This window comes from Lemur catta, chromosome 18 (assembly GCF_020740605.2).
Source record: "Lemur catta isolate mLemCat1 chromosome 18, mLemCat1.pri, whole genome shotgun sequence".
Taxonomy (NCBI): Eukaryota; Metazoa; Chordata; class Mammalia; order Primates; family Lemuridae; genus Lemur; species Lemur catta.
Genome location: NC_059145.1, coordinates 47,727,881 through 47,751,383, shown reverse-complemented (window position 1 = coordinate 47,751,383; position 23,503 = coordinate 47,727,881). Strand labels below are relative to the sequence as shown.

The 23,503-nt window shown below is 54.3% G+C and overlaps 1 protein-coding gene across 6 annotated transcripts in view; it reads left to right on the top strand.

The window, feature by feature from the left end:
• The first annotated feature begins 331 nt into the window (after nucleotides 1-331).
• LOC123623555 (phosphofructokinase, platelet) overlaps nucleotides 332-23,503 on the top strand; it is a 45,173-nt gene continuing 22,001 nt past the window's right edge. For 2 of the 6 annotated variants that reach the window (XM_045530762.1, XM_045530759.1), the window contains exons 1-5: nucleotides 335-526; nucleotides 8,627-8,700; nucleotides 18,836-18,913; nucleotides 21,537-21,726; nucleotides 22,957-23,122. In XM_045530762.1, the coding sequence (XP_045386718.1) occupies nucleotides 415-526; nucleotides 8,627-8,700; nucleotides 18,836-18,913; nucleotides 21,537-21,726; nucleotides 22,957-23,122 (620 nt within the window). In that variant the 5' untranslated portion in view covers nucleotides 335-414. Of the gene's footprint in view, nucleotides 527-6,921; nucleotides 7,104-7,823; nucleotides 8,087-8,466; nucleotides 8,488-8,626; nucleotides 8,701-18,835; nucleotides 18,914-21,536; nucleotides 21,727-22,956; nucleotides 23,123-23,503 lie in introns of those variants that run through there. The other 4 variants (XM_045530761.1, XM_045530763.1, XM_045530764.1 and 1 more) reach the window with 4 other exon arrangements.

Genomic DNA, 23,503 nt, shown 5'->3' with positions numbered 1-23,503 from the left:
TCTGTCACCCCCCCCTGCGGCTCTGAGCCTCCCTCTCTGTCCCCCCCATCTGCAGCCCTCCCCCCATCCACCCCACCCTGGCGCCCCCAATAGATGCGATCCCGCCTGCTGGCGCCCCCCCCAGCGACGCTCCCCGCAGGCCCCGCTGGAGGCGCTAGCCCCCCGAGCCCAGTGCCCCCCGAGCCCAGCGCCCCGCCCTCCTGCGCCGCTACCTCCCCTCCCCCCGCGCCTCCGCCCGCGTCCCCGCAGCCAGCCCCACCCGCCGCCGCCCATTGGCGCTGGGGCCGGGCTGGGGCGGGGGCCGGGCGGGGACGAGGCGGGGGCTCAGCCGGGCGGCGGTAACGAGTCGGGCGCGGGCCGGGTCCTCACTGCCTGCTGCGCGCCCCAGGGAGCCGCATCCTCGGCACCTTCGCCATGGACGCCGCCGCCTCCGCCACCGCCACGGGCTCCCTGCGCAAGTTCCTGGAGAACCTCTCGGGCGCCGGCAAAGCCATCGGCGTGCTGACCAGCGGCGGGGACGCCCAAGGTGCGCGCCGGCGGAGGGGGACCGGGAACCGGGCGAGGCCGCGAGGAGGGAGCTGGGGAGGAGCGGGGGCCGCAGGGGTCGAGGCGGGGGTGGGGGGTGGAGGGACACGGCGTTAGGGTTCCGCATCGGGAAGACCTCTGAGTTTTCTGCCGCCACGTTGCTTGTTTAAACCGAGACCCCCGGCGGGGCCGCCTGGAGCGCGCTCGGAGACGGCTGGCCCCCGAACCGCAGGCGGGGCGGCCCCGGGTTAGGAACCGCGCGGCCGCCTCCGAGGCCGCAGCCGCAGCCCGGTCTTCCTGCCCCGCCCCTGAAATGTCGCAGAAAAAACGGCTGGGTCCCCCGGCGTCCCCCGCCGACTGGCGTCCCCCGCGCGGTGCGAGCGGGTCCGGCCGCTGCACTGCGGGGCGCGGGGTCTGGTGCGCGGGGTCCCCGCCCCGGGCTGCCCTGGCGGCCCCGCAGCGCCGCGCGTTTCCGCTGGGAGGTTTGAAAGAGGCTCTTCTCCACTCTTACCGCCTGTCGCCTTCCGGCTCGTGACAAAACCGAAAACGGGTCAGCAGCTCCTCCCCGCCAGCCTCCGGGACGTCACCGGCGCCCCTTCCCCGCAACGCGGGGCTGATTTCCAGCAGGGGGGCCCAGCCAGCGCCCGCGGACGGGCCAGGAGAATATTTAAAATTTAGAAGAGGGGGTGCCGCGGCCGCAGCCCTGGGTGCACGTGGGGGCGCCGGGTTCGCAGACGGCGGCGTTTCCCGGTCGGTGTAAACCCCGGGTTGGGGCCGCGCTTCTCAGGCACTTTTGGCCTCGGAGCCTTGTGCGCCGCTGGCTGGAGACTCTTCCCCAGCTGAGCTGGGTTTGATTTCGATTTTCTCGTCTTCCCCAGATGGGTTGGCGGGCCCGGAGCCTCCTTTCCCCACGTTTCGGGACCACACGCCCTGAAGGGATGATCCCGGGGTGGGCCGGCTGCCCTCAAGTTCTGCCCGCTCTGCCGGTGACCTTCCCCTCGCCCTTGGGCGGGCGGGCGGCGCGGGGGCGGCAGGTTGGGGCGCTGTGGGCGCCGCCCCGCCCGCCACGGCGCGGACGTGATGCCCGGCCCGTCGCTCACGCTGCGCCCTGGGCCCGACTCCCGTGCGCGACGCGGGGCCCCCGAGCGCAGCGCCGACCTCGGGGCCGGGAAGCCGCCCTGCCGGATCCGGGGAGACCCTGGTGGGGTCGCTGAGCGCTGCCCCGCCGGCCTTGGTCCAGGGAAGCCGGGTTACTCTAGCGTTAGTGCTCTAGAAAAACGGTCCCCGCGCAAACGTGCCTCTCGGGGCGCTGGTTTCTCAGAGCATGTGGCGCAGCAAAGGCTGGGATTGGACAAGTAGGAAAGTGAAATGAAAATTACATGGCCCGCCTTCCCGAAACTTGCCCCCGAAGATGAGCGTGCATGAAGAGGGTCGTCTGGGATGGGGTGGGATCGGGCATGACTTCCCAAACGGCTTCAGAGCTGGGGAAGCAGCTTGGGGACCCGCCCTGCGTCGCGAAGGAGGAACCATTGGCGCAGGAAGGGGAACTGACCCCTGGCGGCCGCCAGTCTTGAAGGTCGGGGCGTCAAGGTCATTTTAGAATTAAGGTGCTGTCTCTGTCGAAAACAGGTTGATGGGTCATTCTTTGAGCTCCCTGTTCAAAAGTTTGCTAAAATATTTGGCAGTTCGTGTACAGGCAGGTGAGATCACCTTGCATTTGGCAGAACCAACGTTTCTCTGTTCCTTATCCTAGTGCTGCCCCCTGTGAGGAGTGAGGATGCTGCATAGCAAAGGTTGGGAAGTCCAGCCCTCCTCTCTTCCACGGAAGAGGATACTTTGAAAACCAGGGTTACCAGAGAGCGTTGCCTGGATACTGTAGCCTCGGTGGGTCAGAGACGGCTGCTCCGCGGGTGTGGTCCAGCGAGGCTCACCAGGGTCACATCGGGGCTGTCTGGGCAAGCGCCCTGGCCAACTGTCTGGGGCGTGTCCCTCGCACAGAGCCCAAGCCACTGACTCCGTGTGAGCAGCCCTACCCCGCTGGGATACTGTCTTGAGCCTGCGCGAGCGTTTGGACGCGTCTCTTCTGAGGACGTTCACGTCCAGATGTGCGCAGAGGGTCTGGTCTTGGCGGCAGCAGCTGAGCAGACCCTTAGAGCAGGTTACTGGCTCCAGGTATTGTCTATCATACCCCGACTCTTTCACCATTTTGTCCTGATTCTACATTATTTCAGTACTTGATTTCCCCTGAGATAGAAGAATTTTGCTTGTAGCTGGAGATCAAGGAGAATGAATTCAAGACTTCAATTTTAGGGTGATCTTCTAATCAGATAGGAAATTGTGGCAACAGCCTCTGTTCAGACAGCTACAGCTACTCTGCATGGAGAACACCTTGCGCCCTGGGAGCTTCTCAATTCCCACCTCCAGGCCTGATGACACGGCTGCACGATACGTGTTCTTCATTTTGGAGGAGGGAGAAAGACCCCCAAGGAGATGTCGCTTAGGTAAAGCCACCAGGCTCATGCAAGTTGTGGCAAGATGTAAACCAGGCTCTGCCAGCTCTTAATCCGAAACACGGCACCGTGCACCAGACCGTGTTGGACAGGTTGTATTGTCTATTTAGTTAGTGCTCAAAAGTGAGCAAAGCCCAACTTGCTCAAAATTGTACAGATAATTATACAGTGGCTTTGTCGGTGAAATAGAAAATGCCTTTTTGTAGTGATAGCAAACAAGGCAGCAAAAATGGTGTACCACTTGATCCGGTGGGATGGCGTGCTTTTTAACTCCAAAGGAATTTATATTATTTAATTATAAAATAAAACTGAAAATATCCCGTCCGTATTCCTGACTCTCCAGCCCCCAAATTAAGGAAGAATACCATCTGAGGCTATTTGTTTTTCCTCATTCCTTGGGTATCTTCTAGTGTCACTAGAGATGTCTGCACATTGAAATTGATTTCCACTTCGGCCTGAAATGATTCTACACTGCCGGGCTGGATGGGCAGACTTACCGTGACTAAGTACCCACGCCCAGGCCCAAAATGAATCATTGTCTTAGTCACAGGTTGTGGCCCCTGCAGGGCCTGTGCCTGGCAGAGCTGAGGGTGCATCCGCAGGGTGGGCGGAATTTGGAAGCTGAATCCTTTTTGCGTGTGGTGAGTGGACAGCAACACCACGTTTACAGAAAGTGCAGGTGCATTGAGGACGTAGAGGTCTGTCCAATCGTGGTGGGAATAGCTAGTGTTTGTGGACCCCTGGTGACGCGCCGGGCACGGGGTGCACCCGGGGACTATTAACCATCTATTCCCACATTATACAGGAGCAGGTGAAGCTGAGAGGAGCTGGCTTCCTGAGTTCGCAGAGCTCAGCCGCAGGGCCAGGCCGGGCCCGGGGGCCGTGGGCACCTGCGTGCATTCACCAGACTGTTCCCAGCACCCAGCACTGTGCAAGGTGCTTGGCAGGGACTCAAATGTCTGTTGACTGTCCCCCGCCTGGACTCTCCGCTGGTGAAGTGGCAGGTGACTAGGAGTTCTAGCTGCCGTCCTATTCAGAAAGTACTCTTACCCTCAGAGCAATGTGGGTGAACTGTTATTACTTCAATGTTAGAACGTTAAACCATAATCAGAAGCGTGAGGTTCCAGAAGGCCTGACCCAGGTGCTAAGTCGATGCTTCCGTTTCACAATATTTATCAAACACCAAGTCAGTCTCGCGAGGGCTCCTCAGGGCCTCGGAGCCCAGTAAACGCAGAGGGACGCTGGGCACAACGGGCCTCTCACCTGGGGCTCTGCATCTGTGCTCTCTAATGGGATCTTTTCAGTTTAAAACACGATAATTAGCAAGCATCATTGTGTCTAGGAGGGAGCGTGTTAGATTTATGGTCTAAAGACTGGTGAAATTGGACATTTTCTATGAATGCAAATAGCTTTGTGTGGCATACTCAGATGACCCTTAGCAGCTAGACATTTTGTCATCTTTCCAGTAAAACCGTTTCCCCCCTTGGTTACGGAAAACTAAAGTTTTTGATGGAGGACTTCAGCCTTTTATCGGGGAGAATTAGGGCTGTTCGAATGAGCTCCACCAATCGGATGGGCCGCCGGGAGCAATTGAAATTAGGAAGATGCAGATAAGTAGCACAGGGTCATGGTGACCATCGGGTGCCACGTGGGAAGTGGGCTGCAATTGCAGTGATGTTACGAATGTGCATTTGGATAAGGAACGCATGGCTCTGTGCCAGGAAAGAGTCGAGTCCCTCTGTGAGTTACTCTCCTCAGCAAGCTCTGTCTTGCATTGTGTTTGCATTTTTTCCAAAGTGTGTGCCACGCTCCTCTGTTCTCTGCGTCCTCACCGCTCAGCCGTTTGCTCGGAATTACAGTCATTGTGCTTGTCGGGGCGCACGGCAGAACAGAACACTGAGACTGGGAAATTATTTATAGGTCCTGCTTCCTGGCTCTGCTATCTCAAGTGGCCTGATGGGGTCCTGGTGGCTTTCCTCTGAAGACTGAAGGCGTCACCCAGTCTTCTCCCTTCCCTCCCCTCCTCCCGGACACTTAGCCTCAGGGAAAGTCTCCAGGCAAGAGAGGAAAGGCAGGATTCCCCTGCCAGCCCATCCCTGTCCTTGACGTGCCTGGAGCCACCTGGGGACCCGTCCCCTGGGGGGCTGTGTGCCACACCGAGCTGGGGTGCATGGGGCAGTTTGCAAACCCAGGCAGCTCAGCTCCTTGGAGGTTTCTCCAAGATCGGACCATCCCACAGTCCCATGTGATTGTTTTCTGACTGACCAGAATTGCAACTGAGAAGATTCATTAATGTAGGACCCCCTAGCTACAAATGTAATAGATCTGATCAGAAGTTTTCTAATGAGAAATGATTGGGGTGGAATATAGTGACCTCAGGTCGTCATTCATCCTTCCTTTGTCAGCCCTGGTTTAATATTGGTAAGATTTAGTTTCCGTGTCTGTGACCCTTCCACGTGTTCACTGCCTTCCGCGTGCCAAGGCGGGCGTTAGGCGCACAGTGGAGCCTCTTCCTTCCGGCAGCTCGCAGGCCAGGGGGGCGGGCAGACTGGGCATTGCAGCTGGGCTGGGAAGAGGAGCCCCCCGTCATGTGGTGGGGCCTGGGGAGACCCTGGTCAGGGACCTTGGACCTGCTCCGGCAGCAGCTGGAGAGGGGAGGACTTTGGATTTACCTGTGAACTGGGAGGCCAGGTGGAGGTTACCGGCTCCCTCTGATAAGGGACGCAGGTGGGGAGGAGTGGGGAGGGGTCTCGAGGAGCAGGATCAGGCCACAGATGGAGGGTCCTGGGGGGCTGCAGGATTCTGGGTGCCCACAGGCACCTCCCTCGGGTGGACAGGGGCCCTGAGAGGGTCAGGGTGTGGGTGGGTAGGAGCCCACCCAGTGCAGCCGGACGAAGACAGAGCACGTGTGCAGAGGCGGATACAGGTAGGTTGGTCAAATAATGTTCTTTATCGCAGTGCTCGTAATAGCAAAAAGTGGAAAAACCTGCAAAAAAAAATCAACAGGAAATTAACTCCATTGTGGCATCTGGAGTGGATTTTTATCAGCGTTTCATGAGGAGCTTTGTTGGTCACAGGGACAGGATGTACTCGGTACATCAAGTGTGGTTTTGAAGAGTTTGATTCAAAGGAACCTCTGCCCGGTGGGAGCCAGGCAGCTGTGGTGCCCTGTGTTCTGTGTGGAGTTTCAAACGATCTATTAACCACATTTAAAAAAAGTGAGACCAACAGTGAAATTAACATAAAATATATTTTGTTTAACCCACTATTTTAATACATAATTATTATGTTGATTATTAATAAGATATTTTACATTCTCTTTTTCCCCACTAAGTCTTTGAAATCCTGTGCACACAGTCACGGTGCATCTCCATTTGGGGGAGACACGTGTGGCTGGAGGCTACGCTAAGGGGCAGCGTGGTCACAGAGTGGTGGCCGGCGTGCTGCAGTCTGTACTTAGAAGGTCCCCGTGTGAGTGTCTGTGCCAAGGCTCAGAGTGACGTTCGGGGGCCACTGACACTGTCCAGGCTCCCGCAGCCACTGCTGAGTGCAGCCCGCTGTGCCAGGCTCCGGCCTCAGGCTCCTGGTGGCCTGAGTGGTTTTTCCAGACGTCCATTTGTGAACCTCCCACCCTCCTCCCGCCTGTCCTCAGATGTCACTCTTCAGGGAGGCCAGGTGGGCTCCCGGCTGCAGGTGGATGGAGGCAGCCCCACCCTCTGCCCACCTGTTACTTTCTCCTTAGCACTTGGGACCTGCCCTTGGGTGTGATTGAATTGCTTGTTGTGGTTCTGCTTTGTCAGTGGCGGCCGCCCCAGTGCCTGGCCCAGGGGGACGCTCAGTCCTCACGTAGGGGGAGGTGGGCACATGGTTGAGGGAGACCCCCCCCCAACAGATTTATTTCAAGTTCCACCTGACCTCAACCCAAGACACCTGGCCTGGGCAGCCCAGGAGGACTTGGACCGGGGGTACCAGCCCCCGACAGAGTTCCCTTTGTGTTCACACCTCCCCATCCCAGGGTCACCAGAGAGGAAGTCGCAGGAAGGACCCCGGTGGCAATAGTACGAGAGGGTGGGTTTGATGTTCACTTTCTGAAAAACCAGCATGAGCAGTGAGCAACCTGACTTTATTTATCCAAAGGGAATTTAAATGTTGAAATTAGTGCTCGAGTGATCATGAGCACTGGGAAAATGTGGGAAAGGGGTTCAGGGCTGTGGAAAGTGGTTAAGGGGGAGGTTTGACACTCGCCAGACAACACAGGAGATAAAAGCATCCACCCAAATTATTGCATTAGCATCAATATAGTCCTTGTTTTTTGAAAACAGATTACAATTTAAATGTTATCAGAACAGAATCTCAGGAGGTGTTTGCAAAGGAGAACCCCGGCCCAGAGTGAGGACCTGCCCAGAACTTTCTCTCTGGGCTCTGCTGGGGGCTCAGGGAAGACGCTCTGAGCTCAGGGGGAAGGTTGTCCTGTGACTCTTTCTTACCTGCCCTGTAGTTTAGTAAGAAGCTATTGCAGAATAGGTAATATCAAGAAAATAGCTTAATAACCTGTCTTTTCCATTGCACTTCGAGTAATTATCACACATTTCCTACTTAACTGCTCCCTGACCATCTGAAAGCTCATTTTTGGTTCTCATAACAAGGTTATTTATACCTTTCCTGAGGACTGGGGCTTAAGATTTTTGCAAATTATGATGAGGTTCTTTTCCAAATACTAAAACTTCTGCTTGGTAGGAAGACTGCATGTTTCCACAGAAACACTTAGGAAAGTTGTTTGATTCCCAGGTCAGACTACCAGAACAAAATGCATTAACCCCAGGACAGCTGAAATGTGACCAAGAACAGCGGCGGAAGTGTCGGGTGAAAGACCCTGAAACTGCCCTTCCTCCCGAGGGGCCTGGACATGGCCCACTCAGCGCATTCGCCCAGACCGCGATAGGGGCCCCTTCGGGTCCTCGCGGTGGCTCCACGGGGCTACAGCCGTCCAATAAGTTGTCAGCTGCCCAGGGAGGACTTCAGTGGACAGCAAAACCGAGTCTCCCAGACCTGTATGATGATACTTTGCATAATGCTGCTGTTAATTTCTTTTAAATTGGGGGAAATTTCCTTGATTTACCTTGATTAGGTATGATTATTTATAGTATGCCAGTTTAATTTTTCTGCTAACAAAATCACGTGGTTTATATTTAAGCCCGTTGGCTAGGGTGTTTACACTGGTAGCTGGTGATGAAATAATCCATTTTGCGTCTTCTTCTCAAATCACAGACACAGAATTTGGCTATTTAAAAATGCCTGTCCCCTGTGTCGTGTTGTGACCGGATAGAGTTGCCTGCGTGTCTGTACCAAGTCCAGGCGGCGCCGTGCTGAACCGAAAGCCCCCCGGGCTCTCCCAGGCTGGCCCCCCGCTGTGCCCTGGCTGTTCCTCCTCACCCTCACCCCAGTCCTGGAGGTGCATGTGGCATCCGTTTCTCACATGGGGAAACTGAGGCTGGGAGGTTATGCAGTTTACCCACAGTCTCGGGGACAGGGTGGCAGAGCCAGGACTACCTGAGACTCCTCAGTAACTGTCGTCCCTGTTCCCTTCGCAGGTATGAACGCCGCCGTCCGCGCCGTGGTGCGCATGGGAATATACGTGGGGGCCAAGGTGTACTTCATATGCGAGGTCAGTGCCGCTCCCGTCCCTTGATGCTGTGACGCCGACTCCTGCCTCCCCCTGCCCAGGGCCCCGCAGTCACAGGCCACGGTCCCCCGACCTCCCGCCAAGCACAGCCCGGTCCTGCGGGGCAGCGTGCGACCCCCAGCCCATGGCAGCCCCAGCCGGGGACGCTCACACGCAGGCCCTGCGCCTGGGCTCCGCGGACCCCTGGGCTGCGAGTGGGGTTAGGAAGTGCAGGGAGAAGGGCGAGACGGAGCCCAAAAGGCCGTTTCAGTGTCAACCTCCTGGCCTGGGCTGCTGGGATCAGGGAGCCCAAATCGTCATGTTTGCGTGTAGCTCTCATTCCCATAGAAGTGGCATGTTTGCTTCCAGTGTAGGCTGAGTTTGGAGAAACATTAAGAGAAATGAGGAGAAACAGCCACTTTGAGCTTCTCATCGTTAATGTAAAACCCCATCCACCTCCCTGGCATCTGCTCTGTGTTGGCTTCAAAGCGGAGACTCTGTAGTCAAACGGGACCACGCCTCAGCCCCACCGTGAGGCCCTGGCGACGAGGGCCCAGGGTGTCGGGAGGGAAGGTGCCAGTAGGCTGTGGACTACGTTGTTTATTTCAAAAACTATTTAAAAAAATTTAAATTTATAAAATGCAATATAGCCTTAAAAAATGGGAAGAAGGGAATATATTTTTAGAAATCACTTAATTCCTCCAAAATCACTGTTAGCATCTTAGTCTGATTCCTCCCAGTATTTTATATATATATATGGGAACAGAAGGAAATATGTGCATTATAAAAATTATAGCAAGTGTATTTTGTATACTATGTCTTCTGCTTACCATTGTGACTGTTTTCTACTCGCTACATAGTTTCCACGATGTTGCTTTGAACGTCCACACAGTGTCCCATCACACTGGTGTCTCGTCCCTCCGCCGTTTGTTCTGCCAGTCCCGTGTCTGTGGGCTGCTGAGGTTGTGGCCGTTTCTAAGCTGTCACAACACTGTAAGATCTGTGTTCGTTAATACTCAAAGTTATTCAATGTTTGTATCATTACTTTTATGCCAAGATGTGGCACTGACCGTGTTAAACGGGACTGTCATTGTAACAGGCTGGGATGTTCCTGCCTAGGTGACGTCTGCAACCCACTGCAGCCCCAAGCCCAGCCAAGCCCGGAGTGTCGCACCTGCCCTGCGGGCTCTGTGCGCGGCTGACTCGGGGGCTGGCACGGGCTCCTCTGTCTGCTTCCTAAGTCCTTTGTCCCTTTTGTGAAATGTCCGCTCATATCCTTTGCTCATTCGTATAACCCATGTGTTTATGATTTGCTGGAAAGAGGTTTTTTCCCCTGTGTTTTGCTTTGCTTGGTTTAAACTGTGGTTATGTGGTTTTTATTTGCATCGATCTGATTTGGGGGCAGTTTCAAAAGGACAGGTCTAACCGTAGCATTTCCAGATTATTGTTTTAGCATTTAATGTGCGGATCTTGAAGGTCAGATCACCCTTGTGAATTTCCAGTCCTGGGCCCGGCTGTCCCTGCTCGGGGACGCGGAATGAGCACATTAGACTCTGCATGTTGCAGCCTCTCTCCTCCTCCCGCTCTGGAATTTGCACAGACATCCAGGAGGGTCTCTCACCTGCACCCAGCGTGGCTGGGTGGTTTTTTCTGCCCCTGCCGCAGAGCAGGCGTGTGCACGCTGAGTTAGTTTCCTCTGCCTTCTCTTTTTTTGGGCGGGTCGGGTGAGCGTTGTGCCTTGTACTTGGGCAAGACCGCTGCGCCCTAGCCTGAGGGCAGCTCCTCAGAGTGAAAGTGGCTGTAAAAAGCTCTTTGGGGCTGGAGCATCCTCAGATGAGGTTTTGCCATTATAATTATTAATACCAAAGTGTTTTTGAAGTCACCAAAGACTCGTAGCTCACAGAAAACCCCAGGAAAGCTGTGACTTTGGTGGCCCGCTGCAGTTCTCGGTGTGTCTGACACTGGCAGTCGTGCCCTGAGTCGAAGCCCCTTGGGGACAGCAACCGCCTCAGTCCTCACAGGGGCTCCGTGGGCGCAGGGAGAGAGGAAGGAAGCTGTTTCTGTTATTTCATAGTTAAAGAAACTGGCTGGTCAGGCAGGGCTGGGAAGAGAGTCAACCGCTCTGCCTGCCAGCCCAGGATGGGAGGAGTGATTCACCCCCGGGACGTTTGCCGATGTTTGGAGACATTTTTTGATTCTCCCACTGTTGGAGGGAAGAACTGCTTCTGGCGTAGGGGGTGGAGCCCAGAGGTGCTGCCCAGCGCCCGCAATGGACGGCACGGCCCACCCCAAAGAGCTGTCTGGCCCCAGATGCCAACAGTGCCGGGGTGGAGGAGCCTGGGTTGGGCCAAGAGCCATGTCTGTGCCTGGTCTCAGTGCTGTTCACTGGGGAGGGGCAGGGATGGGGGTGGCGAGGTGGGGGAGGGTGCGTGAGTGCTGGATCGTCGCTGGGGGATCGGGTCCACCTGCTCCGATTTGAGGGTTTCGTGCCTTTGGCTGTCATGGGTCCCTGTGTCCACCTGTGTTCTGGGGCTGCTTAGATGTCTTTGGAGCCACACCTCTGGGACACGGCGCGTTTCAGAATTACGGGATCGATGTGCAGCACACCCCGTGGGCCCACACCTGAGACTGTGGGCTTGCTTTTGAGGCCAACCAGATTTATTCTCCTCGTTGTCAACCAGGAAAGGGGGGGCCCTGAGGTCCAGGGTTACCAGGTGCTTCCTCCAGGCCAGCGTGAGCCCCTCTCTGCTGCCGGGGGCCCGGGGGTTCCTGAGGGATCAGGCCTCATTTCCTGGAGGGAAACGCAAGTCTCTGCAGCTCCTCCATGGGGATGTTGCCAGAATGAATCCTCGCGTGCACATGGGGTTTAGGACTATTCTGGTTCTCGTGACCACTGCTGTGTCAGGAAGTGGCACCTTGGATCGAGGGTATCTCGAAGCATCGCCAAATGCAGTATTTATGGCTTTGGGCACAGAGAATCATCAGGCTTCCGGAATTCTCTTACTGGAGGGAAATGGGAGCAGCCTAGGGATCGACTCACTGGAACTGAAGTCACCTGTCTGGTGATGACAGGACGCTTCTCACGACACCCCTTCCTCACCTCCTCCCAAAAAAGTGAGACAGTCTAGAGAGCGGGTCCTGTTCCTTGTCCCCCTGCAGGAGACGGTCCACAGCATCGGCTGTGCCTCGGGGCTCGCTGGAGACATAAACGTCCCTCTCAGGACAGTGGGACCCTGCACGGGTAGCAGGTGCTCTGCTCAGCAGTAGCGATAGGTGTTCCTAACTGCATCGGATCAGTCTGGGCTATCAGCTCGCCATTGCAGACATAAACATCCCGTATCTGTGATTTTAAAATCCCAAACACCCTAAAATCTGCACGTTTTCTCTCTGCTCACTTGGAAACCAAGCTCTGGCCAGGCTGAAGTGAGGCTTGGCATGACCCACGCACCCCGCCCGGCTTGACGGCTCCGGCCTGGTCTGCAGAGAGGTTTGATGCTGCGCCCACTGCAGAGAGCCCTGGGTTCCAGGTGTGGTCGTGTCCGGGATGCTCTTTAACTTTTAATTATCGTGGGCACATAATAACAGGCATGTATGGAGCATGTGTGATGTTTAGATACAAACGTACAATGTGCAATGATCAAATCAGGGCGACTGGGGTCTCCACCACCTCAGGTGTTCATCATTCCTTTGTGCCAGGAGCATGCCATTTCCACTCTTAGTCACATTGAAATGTGCAGTAAGTTGTTGCTAATTGTACTAGTCCCCTTGTGCCGCCTGTCACTGGCTTTTCTTCCTTCTGTCTCACTGTATTTTCACCCATTAACCAGCCCCACTTTCTCCCCCCTCCTCGCTACCCTTCCCACCCTCTGGAACCGTCATTCTGTTCTGTCTCTAGTTCAATTTTTTTAAGCTCCTGCATATGTTAATAGCTTCTGTGCACGGCTTATTTCACGTAACGTGAGGTCCTCCAGTCCCGTCCACGCTGCTGTGGATGACAGGGTCCGTCCTTTTTGTGGCTGAATAGTACCCCGCTGTCTGCATCCATCCGCTGATGGACACGCAGTGGGTCCCATGCTGTGATCCACGGTGGGACATTATTGAACCATGACACAGACGGCTTCTTCAAACCCCAGACCTTGTGAGTCCTGCGTGCCTCTCTCCTGGGGTTTGGGCGAGTGACCCATGGTGAGCAGCCCGGGGGCTGTGGATAAATAAATTAGCCTTTCACTCCTGTGTCCCCGTCTGACCAATGACAATGACATTAGCCCTCCTGCCTCGCCGGTGGGAAGTGCTAGGAAAATTCCTGGCACCGGCAGGGCACGGGGCTGTGTGGTGGAGGACAAGGTGTGCAGGGCTTCGCCTCTGCTGGCTTGTGGCCAGACGTAGAACCAGGGTCCTCACCTGACTCCATGTGTTTGTGGACGTGTCCGAATTGCAGACACCCGGCCGGCTCCGGGTTGTGCCCACAGGCCGGGGCTTCCCTCCTACCCTCAGGGCTCTGGCCTGGGGGGTCCTGTGCACTGTCGGATGTGGGACAGTACCCCTGCCCCCCCCCGGGGGGCCAAGGGCACCCTGCACCCCACGGTCACCGCAGTCAGAGATGTCTCCAGAGGTCAGCAAACATCCTCTCACGGGCAGAATCGCTCTCTGGGGAGCCACTGTGCTAGACCTACTTGGGCTCGAATTTAGAAGATGTTTGGTTTTGTTATTTTTAAAGCATCATCTAGTAATTTATCCAACATGTTTGTTCCTGCGTAGTCTAGTTTCTAGGTTTACCTAGAGCTTCCCAGGCGACGCACAGACCAGAACAGCTAAGCAGGTGGGCGTCCATTAGGTTCTCTCCTTTAGAAGGATGGATGTGAAAAGGCTGGTATTTCTGCTCACAGCCTGGCGCGTGGTTTGACTGAGGGTCCATCTGGCCGCTGCTGAGCGCCTGTGACTCGGGCCAGGCTGCGAGTGGCGTGTGGTGCCGCCAGGCCTTTGGGCTCCATTTGGGAGACGAGGAAGGGTTTGCCCGTTAACCCATTCCTTTCCGCCTGGTGAGCCAATTGTGGCTTCTTTGTTTTTTTCCACTTTAGCTAGGGTTTTTTCCTTAGAAACCTACAAACAGCTTTAGCTTCTTGGAAGTGGTGACGGCAAATGTATCAAATGCTGTGAGTTAATACAGCAGGCCATGCCCAGTGTAGACGGCCCTGGGCTGGGGTGAGTCGGCACCAGGGAGGGGGGAGTCAGTGAACAGCACCGCAGGGCACGGGCAGCTGCTGGAGTTAGTTTGATGGGGGGGGGTATTTTGTTGTTGCAGTTTATTCTAAAGATTTAAAAATCCTTATAGATCTTTAAATATAACTAATTTAAGGGTCATCTTTAAAAAAAAATTAAGAGTTTGGGCCTGTCCTTGTGTAAATGTTATCAGAGCCTGTCTCTGTCGTCCTCCACACCCCGAAGAAAGAAAGGCTGGGAATAGTTCTGGTCATTCCTGCAGCTAATCGTTTCATGATTAACAACAACAAATTCTAAGTGTGTTAGAACGAGGGACGTTAGAACAGCCGCAGCCGCCGTGCCGTGGCCCTGGCCCCGGCGTGCGGGTCCCCGGGGGCCCCCAGACCAGCCGCCTTCCTGAGCTGGGCTTGTCCACCTGTGGTCTTAGGGCTTCCCGTGTTCCAGCCCCTGAGTGTCAAAGTGGTTTGACTTCAGACACCAATAAGCAAGCTCGGGTGTATCAATTAACAGATTGGTGCCGTTTTTCCCTCCCTGATAGAAAGGGACCCTCTGTAGCCAGAGGAAACATCATTTTCCTCTTGGATAGGATGAGCCCCCCTAAAATGTTTATATTGAGAAATGTCACGCTTTTGACAAAACAAACGAGCAAAACCAACCCTTCTAAGCAGAAGAGCCGTCACCCCTCCCCAGCCTGGACTCTCTGCGGCTGCTTTGCTGCTGGGGAAGGGGACTTGGTCACTTCTCCGTGGGTGTTTTGTGATCCGGATAGTGTCTGTGTTCTTGGAATTTGTGCGCAACAGCGGCAGGTGAAACTGCCGGACAAGGAGAGAGCAGGTCACAGCACCGGTGGTGACGTGTTGGGGACGGTCTGATTTTACCCTTTCTCACCCCAAAGGGACCAAGTGCAGGGCTACATGACGGCTGGTCATGTGCTAACCTCTCTTAGAATTTTAGAGGTGACCAAATCTCACCAGGGACAAATCCTTAGGCTGCTCCGTGGGAATTTTCCACGAATGACTGAATCGGTGAGCGTGCCCGTGTGGGTGACTGGTGGGTCCCCGGGTGAGAGCGTTCCTCAGGGCGGGGGCAGGGCTCTGGGTGTGGGGGAGGAACCCTATGACCTCAGGTTCCGCACGTCAGTGTCCTGTGCGAAATAAAGTCACAATTCCTGACCTCTCAGAGTCATTGGCAGAACATTCTGCCACCCATTTTTCATGAACACCTAGTTTTGAAAAATGGTGTTTTTAAATCTAAGACTAGGCAGCTGTTCAGAGCTGACTGCTCTACACACTTGCTCTGAGCTCTGTAAGTGAAGTGTTTTACAGTATTACAGAATAAACCGGGAAACCTCGATTCTAGGGAAAACAAAAAATAGTTTACTTTACTCAGAAGCAGCAAAGCCCATAGATAAACCCCTGAACGCAGTTAACCATGTCCCTAGGAAGCAGCTGATAAACAGGATCTAGAAAATACTTCTGAAGTGCGTTACCTTGGTGGCTTGTTTCCTTCTGGTAGTTGGAGCGTTTACCATTTGCATGGTTAGTTGTCTGCTGAAGAATTCAGGAAATTTGTAGAGTTGCAAACTTAAGTGTAATTTTTATCAAGAGCAATACCTATCCTGTGCAGGAGAGATCTTCTGAGCTATTACTAAAACCTGCTGAAGAAATGTGGGGGGGGAGAAAAAAAGCATTCAGGAGCTCAGATTGGGACAAAAGCGTCACCCAGTGGAGAAGACATATGGACCCATGGAAGAAACATTCTAAAAGAAATATCACTTTGCTGTAACATGAGACTATAACTTCCCTTCGCATCTTTAATTTAAAAAAAGACACGTACAGGATCTCACAGGACAAAGAGCTGCTGACAGGTGCACTGGCTCTTACCCCGTTTAGAACAGATTCAACAAATACCTGAAAATCTGGGCAGAACCACCCCTAAATCTAGTGCTGTCTCCGGTGTAATCAGTTAGGAGGCTGTTATGCTTTTCTGACATTGTTCGAGGCAATTTCAAACAAGGTGCTGAAATGACCTCAGAGCCTGTGGCTTGTTCGTAGATGAGATCAAATGACTCGATGTAAAAACTTCTGCTGGACGGTGGGTCTGACACAGCCCGGCGAGGAGCTCTTGGGTTCCCGTCGGGAATTAGGATCCACAAGGCAGACGGTGTTATTTTTGTCAAAAGCTGAGCGTAGATTTATAAGGCTTTATGGTTTGTTTTGTTATGTGAGTCATAACACTCATTTAGAAGGCAAATTCCAAAAGGGAATTTTAGAAAATGTTTGGGCTTTGGCTGTATTATAATAAGCGTTCAGCCTTCCAAGGAGACTTTCATAGGAAAAAAACTCCTCTGAGCTTAAACATTATAGTACACTTGGGTAAAATTAGTCCTCCTAATTTAGCCCCATCTTCCTTGTTAGTAAAAGACAGCTTAGAACTGCCGTTGGTACTTACTGTTCCAATGTAACATGGCTGTAATGACTTTGCAGATTAAAGAATGAGTCATTTCCTAGCAGCTTGGGCACATGTGTGTCGTGAGGAGAGCTTTGAATGCGGCCCTAATAAAGTATTCCTTTTTAGGTTTTCAGTTGCTTCCCTCGCCTCTGCGCTCCACAAAACAATCCAATTATTTCTGGAAAACATTTTGCTTTTCACAATGTGTGTGTTATGGTTTGTAGGACATTTCCATGTTATTGCTCGAGAAGCAGGGAGAACGGTAGAAAAGAAAGGCAACGTTTTATTAGATCAGTATTAAACCCTGCGAGTAAGGAGGAAGGAAGTTCTGTTCCCTGCGAATACAGCAAGCAGCGAGATGGCAGGTGGCGGCTGACCGCAGAGCGGCGTCTGGGACGTCACACGCCCCCGGAACGGTCTGGAAGGTGCTGCTGCTGGGTGCGCGGCTGGCACAGCCCCAGGCCGTGAGATGCTTTAGCAAGCGGGGTCTCCGCTTGGGCGGAGCAGCGGCCCGACAGCTGCCTTTCCCGAAGCCTCTTTACTTACCTGACAACCGAATAACGCACAGGATCTGCCGCGGCTGTCGCTGTGCGAGCTCAGTATATCCGTGTCCTGCCTGCGGGCGGGTCCGGTGTGTGGCTGCCGCCCCCGCCTGTTTCTCAGACGTGTTTTCGGGGGAGACGCCTCCCTCCAGCTGGGGTCCCTCTCAGCACAGGGGGTGCCTCTGGCTCCTAGACCCACGTGCCTGCCGCGTGTCTCCCTGCCTCTCAAGCTTGCTGGAAATGAGCCTGCAGAGTCAGGACTGCCACACACGGTGGATGCTTCAGTGTCGTGCTCGTGTCTCAAGAATGGCGTGTCGTGGCACACACAGAAGGAAGCGTGATTCTTAGCAGAAGCCTGGGAGCTGGGGGCGGTGGAGAGAATTCCAGGTGCAGCCCTCGGGCTTGGCTAACTATCATCCATCCCCCATCCACCGACTTTGATATTCTGTAGGAATAAGACCCCCGGGAGCCCCTTAGGGTGAGGAGGGTGTGGCTGTGTGAGTGGTGACTTGTGCCTGGTGGGGTCCCTGGTGTGGGCAGACCGGGCGCACCAGGACCGGATGGAGACGGTGGCTCTGACCAGAGGGGACCCGGATCAGTCTCATTCCTGCGTGACACTCTCACCCTCCACGGGGACAGTTGCACCGCGCTCCGCACTTTAAGGGGAATCTACTAAAAGTCTGTTCTCTGTAAGGTTTTCAGAAAGAGGGGAGACTGTAAGAAAAAGGTAAGTGGTCCCTAGAGTGAGACCGGGGTGTGTTTAGAAGACGCTCTGTGGCTTTGCTGTGGAGGGGGCCACTCTGGGTGGTCCCTGTGGCAGCCCGGGGGCCGGGAGGACGGTGGCGAGTGAGCAGCCTGGGGGCCGGGGCCCTGGGACCATACGGGTCACGCCTGCCAGCGTGAAAGTGAACCTGCTTTGGCTGCTCCCGTCTCTGTTCCCTTCCACGCTTTTTCCTTTCCTGTTTGTCACATATACGGCTAGATTATACACACACACACACACACACACACACACACGCGTGTACATATAACATTTTTTCATGAAAATTGACATTTATAAATATAAGTATACAAACTGATCAACCATAAAGATACCTGCTGTTGATTAATTTATCCACAAAGCTCCATAATCAATGAGCCATTTCATTTTTAAAAACCTTTTTTCCTTTTTCCTTCCCTCTAGACCTTCACTAGGGGGGGTTATGAACCACTGTAATAACCTTCTATGATCAGCTTTTTATAAATGCTTAATAGCACTTCCTTTTTAAGGTTAAACGTTGTGAGTTACGTAGACAAAGACGCAAATGGACATTTCTGCATTTCTTGATCTTGTATGTTTTTTGAAGGTGGGGGATGCCATACAATCAGAGTTGAAAGGTCACCGTCCCTGGGCTTCCGGGCAAAAGTGCGTTGATACCTAAGTCACCAATGCAGTAAAATGTCATTAACTGGAAGGGGAGGCTGACTGAATTATTAAGTTGTGCTGTTTAAGAACATTTGACGTCTATCTAAAGTAGCCTGGATCGCCTTGGCGGGTGGAGCCCCCGACAAAATGCTTTCATGTTTGTGATGTGGTTGACAACACAGTGTGTGTGTGAGTTGGTGTTCAGCTGTAAACACGCAGGGTAAACATGTCCCTTGCAGTCTCTTGGGAACCCCTGGGCCACAGACAAACCACTGGATTCCTTATTGTGCTCTCTGGATGAGTCTGGGTGGAAATTCTCATTACTAGAGATTAAATTTAAGAGGCTTTCTCATCATTTAATATTCCTACCCAGCACCTGTATCGTGCTGTGACTTCTAACTACTGGATGCTTAGGGACTTAATGTTCTGCTCGTTGTCATTTGTATTTCCATTGCCTATAATCTAAGGATCAATTAACATTATGATCCAGTCTAACTCGTGTTTTTATCGTCCCATCTAGGGCTACCAAGGCATGGTCGACGGAGGTACTAATATCGTGGAAGCCAACTGGGAAAGTGTCTCTAGCATCCTCCAAGTGGTGGGTACTGTGTTGCTGTTTGTTTCTGTCAACTAGTAACTCTTCAGTCTGAAGCCTTTTATACTTGTGCTTTAGTAGCACTTGAAACAGATTAATGGGCTTATTGTTACCTATTTGCGTGGAAAGAAAACACTTTTAATTTCTCATTTAGTTCAAGTTTGTTTTTTTTTTTTAATGAAAAGCTTCACATGATGTAAACTCTAAAATGATCCTTGCAAAAAACAGTTATGTGTGACGGCTATGGTTCATTCTAGAACTTCTAGGGGGGTTTTGTGTTGTGGACCAGACTGACAGTGTTGAGCCTACTCTAGTTTGTCGGTGCTGTGTGTTCAGCTGCAAACGTCTGTGTCTGCTGGGTTTTTGCACATCCCTGGGCGTAAAGTTGATGTTAATATAACAAAGCCTGGGAAACATTCCACCTGGCAGCCTCTGAGGGCTGGGAATTTACTGGGGACACAACGTCCCCGTTCTGTCTGAATCAGGGCTGATCTTGTTATGTGCAAAACATGAGGTGTTTGCCGCTGCAGGAGGAACAGGCAGTTTTTAAAATCCTTAGGCCGTGTTCTCTGAGAGCGGAGATTTTACGTCTCGTGCATCCCCAGAGCACCGCAGCGGAGTGAGGGCTCCAAGCCGGCTGAGAAGTGGAGACGGTGTGGGGAGAACGGGCGTCGCGGAGAGCTCTGTGGTTGCATCTTGTAAGATGTGCGTGTTAACCTGCGACTTGTTTTGAGCAACTTTCTAATGGAAAGAAACCGAGTTGGTGGGTCCCCCCGGGAGATGCCGGGGGTCTCAGATGCGGACAGGCACCCAGAGCTGCCGGAGGGGGGGGGCGACGTTTGCCAAACGCTGGGGTGTGTTGGCCGATTCCAGGGGGACGAGCATGTCCCCTCTGCTGTGGGGACAGAGACGGGAAGGCGAGGAGACGTGCGTGGGGCGGATGAGTGAGCGTGTGTGTCTGTGTGGTGTTAGTGAATACGAGGGGGTGTGGGGCGTGTGTGTGTACGGGGGGTGTGGGGTGAGTCTGTGTGAATGTGGGTGCTTTATGAGTGTGTGGTACATGGGGTGTGTGTGTGTGTCTGGGTGTGGTGTGTGCCTTGTGTGTGTGTCCTATGAATGTGTGTAGGGGTGTGTATGTGTGTAGGGGTGTGTACGTGTGTAGGGTCTCTGGGTGCGTGTGTGCTGTCTCTGAGGAGTGTGCATGTGTGTGCCGTGTGTGTGAGGAGTGTGCACGTATGTCTACATGTGTGTGCCTGCTTTGTGTAAAGGAGTGTGCACATGTGTGCGTGCATGTCCATGCCGTGTGACGGAGTGTGCACGTGTGTGTCTCTGTGTTGCACCTCCGAGCCGTGAGTGTGGGGTCACGTGCAGGGCGCTCTCTCGGCAGCTCCCCTCGCCCCGTGTCCTTCCCGAGTCCGCTGTCCTCCCTCGGTGGCTCCTGGGTGTCCCCCCCTCCAGGTGGAGCCGCTGCCCCGTCGGGTCCCGGTGGGCAGCGCGGCGGCTCTAGCCCAGGCTGCTGCTGGGCCAGGTCGGAGTGTTTTCCCGGCCACAGTTGGTTCTTGTGACGGTGACACGGGATCCCTGTCGGCAGGATGGTGCTGGAAGAACTTCACTTCTGTTAGTAACTTTTTTATAACGTTTTGACCCATTAAATGGTAGTAATTTTCGCATGAAAACAAGTGCATTTTTCTGGTTTGATCAGTCGTCTAACACCCAGAGGAGCCGTGCACATGCCCGTGTGTCTAAGCGAACTCTGCACGCAAACTCCAGGCTGTCGGGCGCCGTCTGCCCGCTGGGGCCGTCTCACACCCAGAGCGCCCTGCAGGGCCCGAGTGCAAATTGGAGCTTCACAAGCACATTCAGGATTTATTTAAGGGAATCCTGCATTTTTCTAAACACTACAAACAATTCTTAGATTTTGAAAAACTAAGTGTGACAAATCATGAGTTCTCTATTCTGGAAGTTTGGACGATCAAATTTAATTTTCTTAAGATTTTGCCTTTAGAAAGGGACGGGGGACACAGCACGAAACAGACCCCTCAGGACCCAGGTTCCAGCTCCGTGGGGGCTGCTGGCGGAGTTGTCTCCCCTCCACTGCTGGGGGGCAGCTCGTCTCTGGCTCCCTGAACACCTGTGAGCTCACCTGGCCGGCGTCAGGATGGCGTCCCCGGGGACCCTGTGAGACCGCTGCTGTGGCCTGGCAAACGGGTCGGCGCTTGGCTGCTGGCTGCCACGGGACCGTTTTCACACCTTTGTGGCCCTCCTGGGCGTGATGAGTGTGTCTTTGACCACAGAATTCTAGTCTGGGGAAAAAACAATGGGCCAGGCGTGGTGGTTCACACCTGTCATCCTAGCACTTTGGAAGGCTGAGGTGGGAGGATCACTTGAGGCCAGGAGTTTGAGACCAACCTGGGCAACATAGCAAGACCCCACTTCTTAAAAAATAATTCTAATTTGGGACCAAATGTGGGAAAAATCAGACTTTCACGGTTGACTGACTCCAAAGATGAATGTGAGGGAAGTTCCAAAGTCCCACGTCTGGGCGTTGACCTGTGTGCTGCTGGTCTGTCCGGCGTTCTGTCCGGGTGAGAGGAGGTGAGTGACCCTCCTTGCTGCTCTCTCCCAGGGCGGGACGATCATCGGCAGCGCGCGCTGCAATGACTTCCGCAGCCGAGAGGGCCGCCTGAAGGCCGCCTGCAACCTGGTGCGGCTGGGCATCACCAACCTGTGCGTGATCGGCGGGGACGGCAGCCTCACGGGCGCCAACATCTTCCGGAAGGAGTGGAGCGGGCTGCTGGAGGAGCTGGCCAAGAACGGTGCGTCCCGTCCGCGCCTGCGGGTCCACGTGGCCCCCGGGGGGGGTCCAGGTCCCCACTTGAGTGCCCACCCTGGGCCCCCCAGCTCACTGTTCGTACCCGAGTTGTTGCAAGACTTTGATTTATTGAGATGACAAAGATCTGCCTTTGCATCCTCCTGTGTCACCTTTGACGCCACCTAGGGGAGGATTTCCGAGAACCGTGTGTGTGTGTGTGTGTGTGTGTGTGTGTGTGTGTGTGTGTGTGTGTGTGTGTGTGTGTGTGTGTGTAGTTCTTGTCTCTGAAAACTGATAGTATGTAATCCGATGCAATGTAAGATATGACCGGCAGAAGCATATTGTTGGAACTCATAGCACCTTTATGAAAGGTGTAAACTTGAGACAAAGCAGCTGTCCCCAAGTTTTGTAAAAATCTCCTTAGGGCGCAGAGAACAGTTGCCAGGTTGGCCGCAGCGAGGGCCTCCTGGTTTCTTCTCATCCACCTTGTTCCGGCCAGACACTGGCCGCTCGTAGCTCAGGGCCGGGTGACGGCCACAGTCCAGGCCCACGTCTGCCCCGCGGCCTCACCCACTTCCTTTATGCACAAGTACCCGCCCAGCTCTGTGCCGAGCGTGGCGGGTAGATGCCCACCGCCCACCGGGCGGGTAGGTGCCCACTGCTCACCAGGTGGGTAGATGCCCACCACTCATGCCCACCACCCACCGGGCGGGTAGGTGCCCACCGCCCACCAGGCGGGTAGGTGCCCACCACTCATGCCCACCGCCCACCAGGCGGGTAGATGCCCACCGCCCACCAGGCGGGTAGGTGCCCACCACTCATGCCCACCGCCCACCAGGCGGGTAGGTGCCCACCACACACCAGCTCCCCGCAGATCTGCGAGAAATCAGCGTGAAGGTGACGTAGGGTCTCAGGTCCTTAACTCTGTGATTGTGACGTGTCCTCTGCAGAGTCATGTCATTCTCTGCGGCTGTTGCCAGGTAATACTGAGAGTTTTATCCAGCGACTGCAACACGCGGATCCTTTGTTTTGTTTTCATAATCTCCTGCTGTTGTCTGAGTGCCAAGCGCCAGCGCGCGGTTTGGGTGGCGACTTCCGCCTGTGGCTCTGCTTTCCTTAATTACACAGACTCGGGCCGCGTGGAGTCGTGGGAAAGTAAGACGATAACTAGGGAGAGAGCTGGGGACAGCTGGGGTCTGGCGCCCGGTGCTGAGACCTGCCGTCTGCCCCGCAGGCCAGCTCGACCCGGCCGCGGTGCAGGGGCACATGCACCTCAACGTGGTGGGCATGGTGGGCTCCATCGACAACGACTTCTGCGGCACCGACATGACCATCGGCACCGACTCCGCCCTGCACAGGATCATCGAGGTCGTGGACGCCATCATGACGACCGCCCAGAGGTGGGGGGAGCCCGGGACACCCGGGGTGGGTGCTCCTCTGTCTCTAGAATCTTCCACAGAGGCGTGTCCTGGCACAGGGCTTGTACCTTGAGCATTAGAAACTGGTGCAAGAAAATCGATGGCTGATCTGCTTTTTGCTTTTAATTTTAAAACATTGCTCTTTTCCTTTTTTACCTGATAAAAGAAAAGTGCATTCATTGGAGAGAACTTAGAAAACGGAAGGAAACAAAATAGTTATTATCTAACGTCCTCCCCCGAGTAGTGGCAAAACGTGAAACAGGATGGCATGGACTGTGCCCCGCACATTAGAGACGGGCCCGCGTGGCCTGGCCGCCCGAGTCCAGCCGTGTTGGAGCGTGGGGGGCACAGCACCACGTCCCA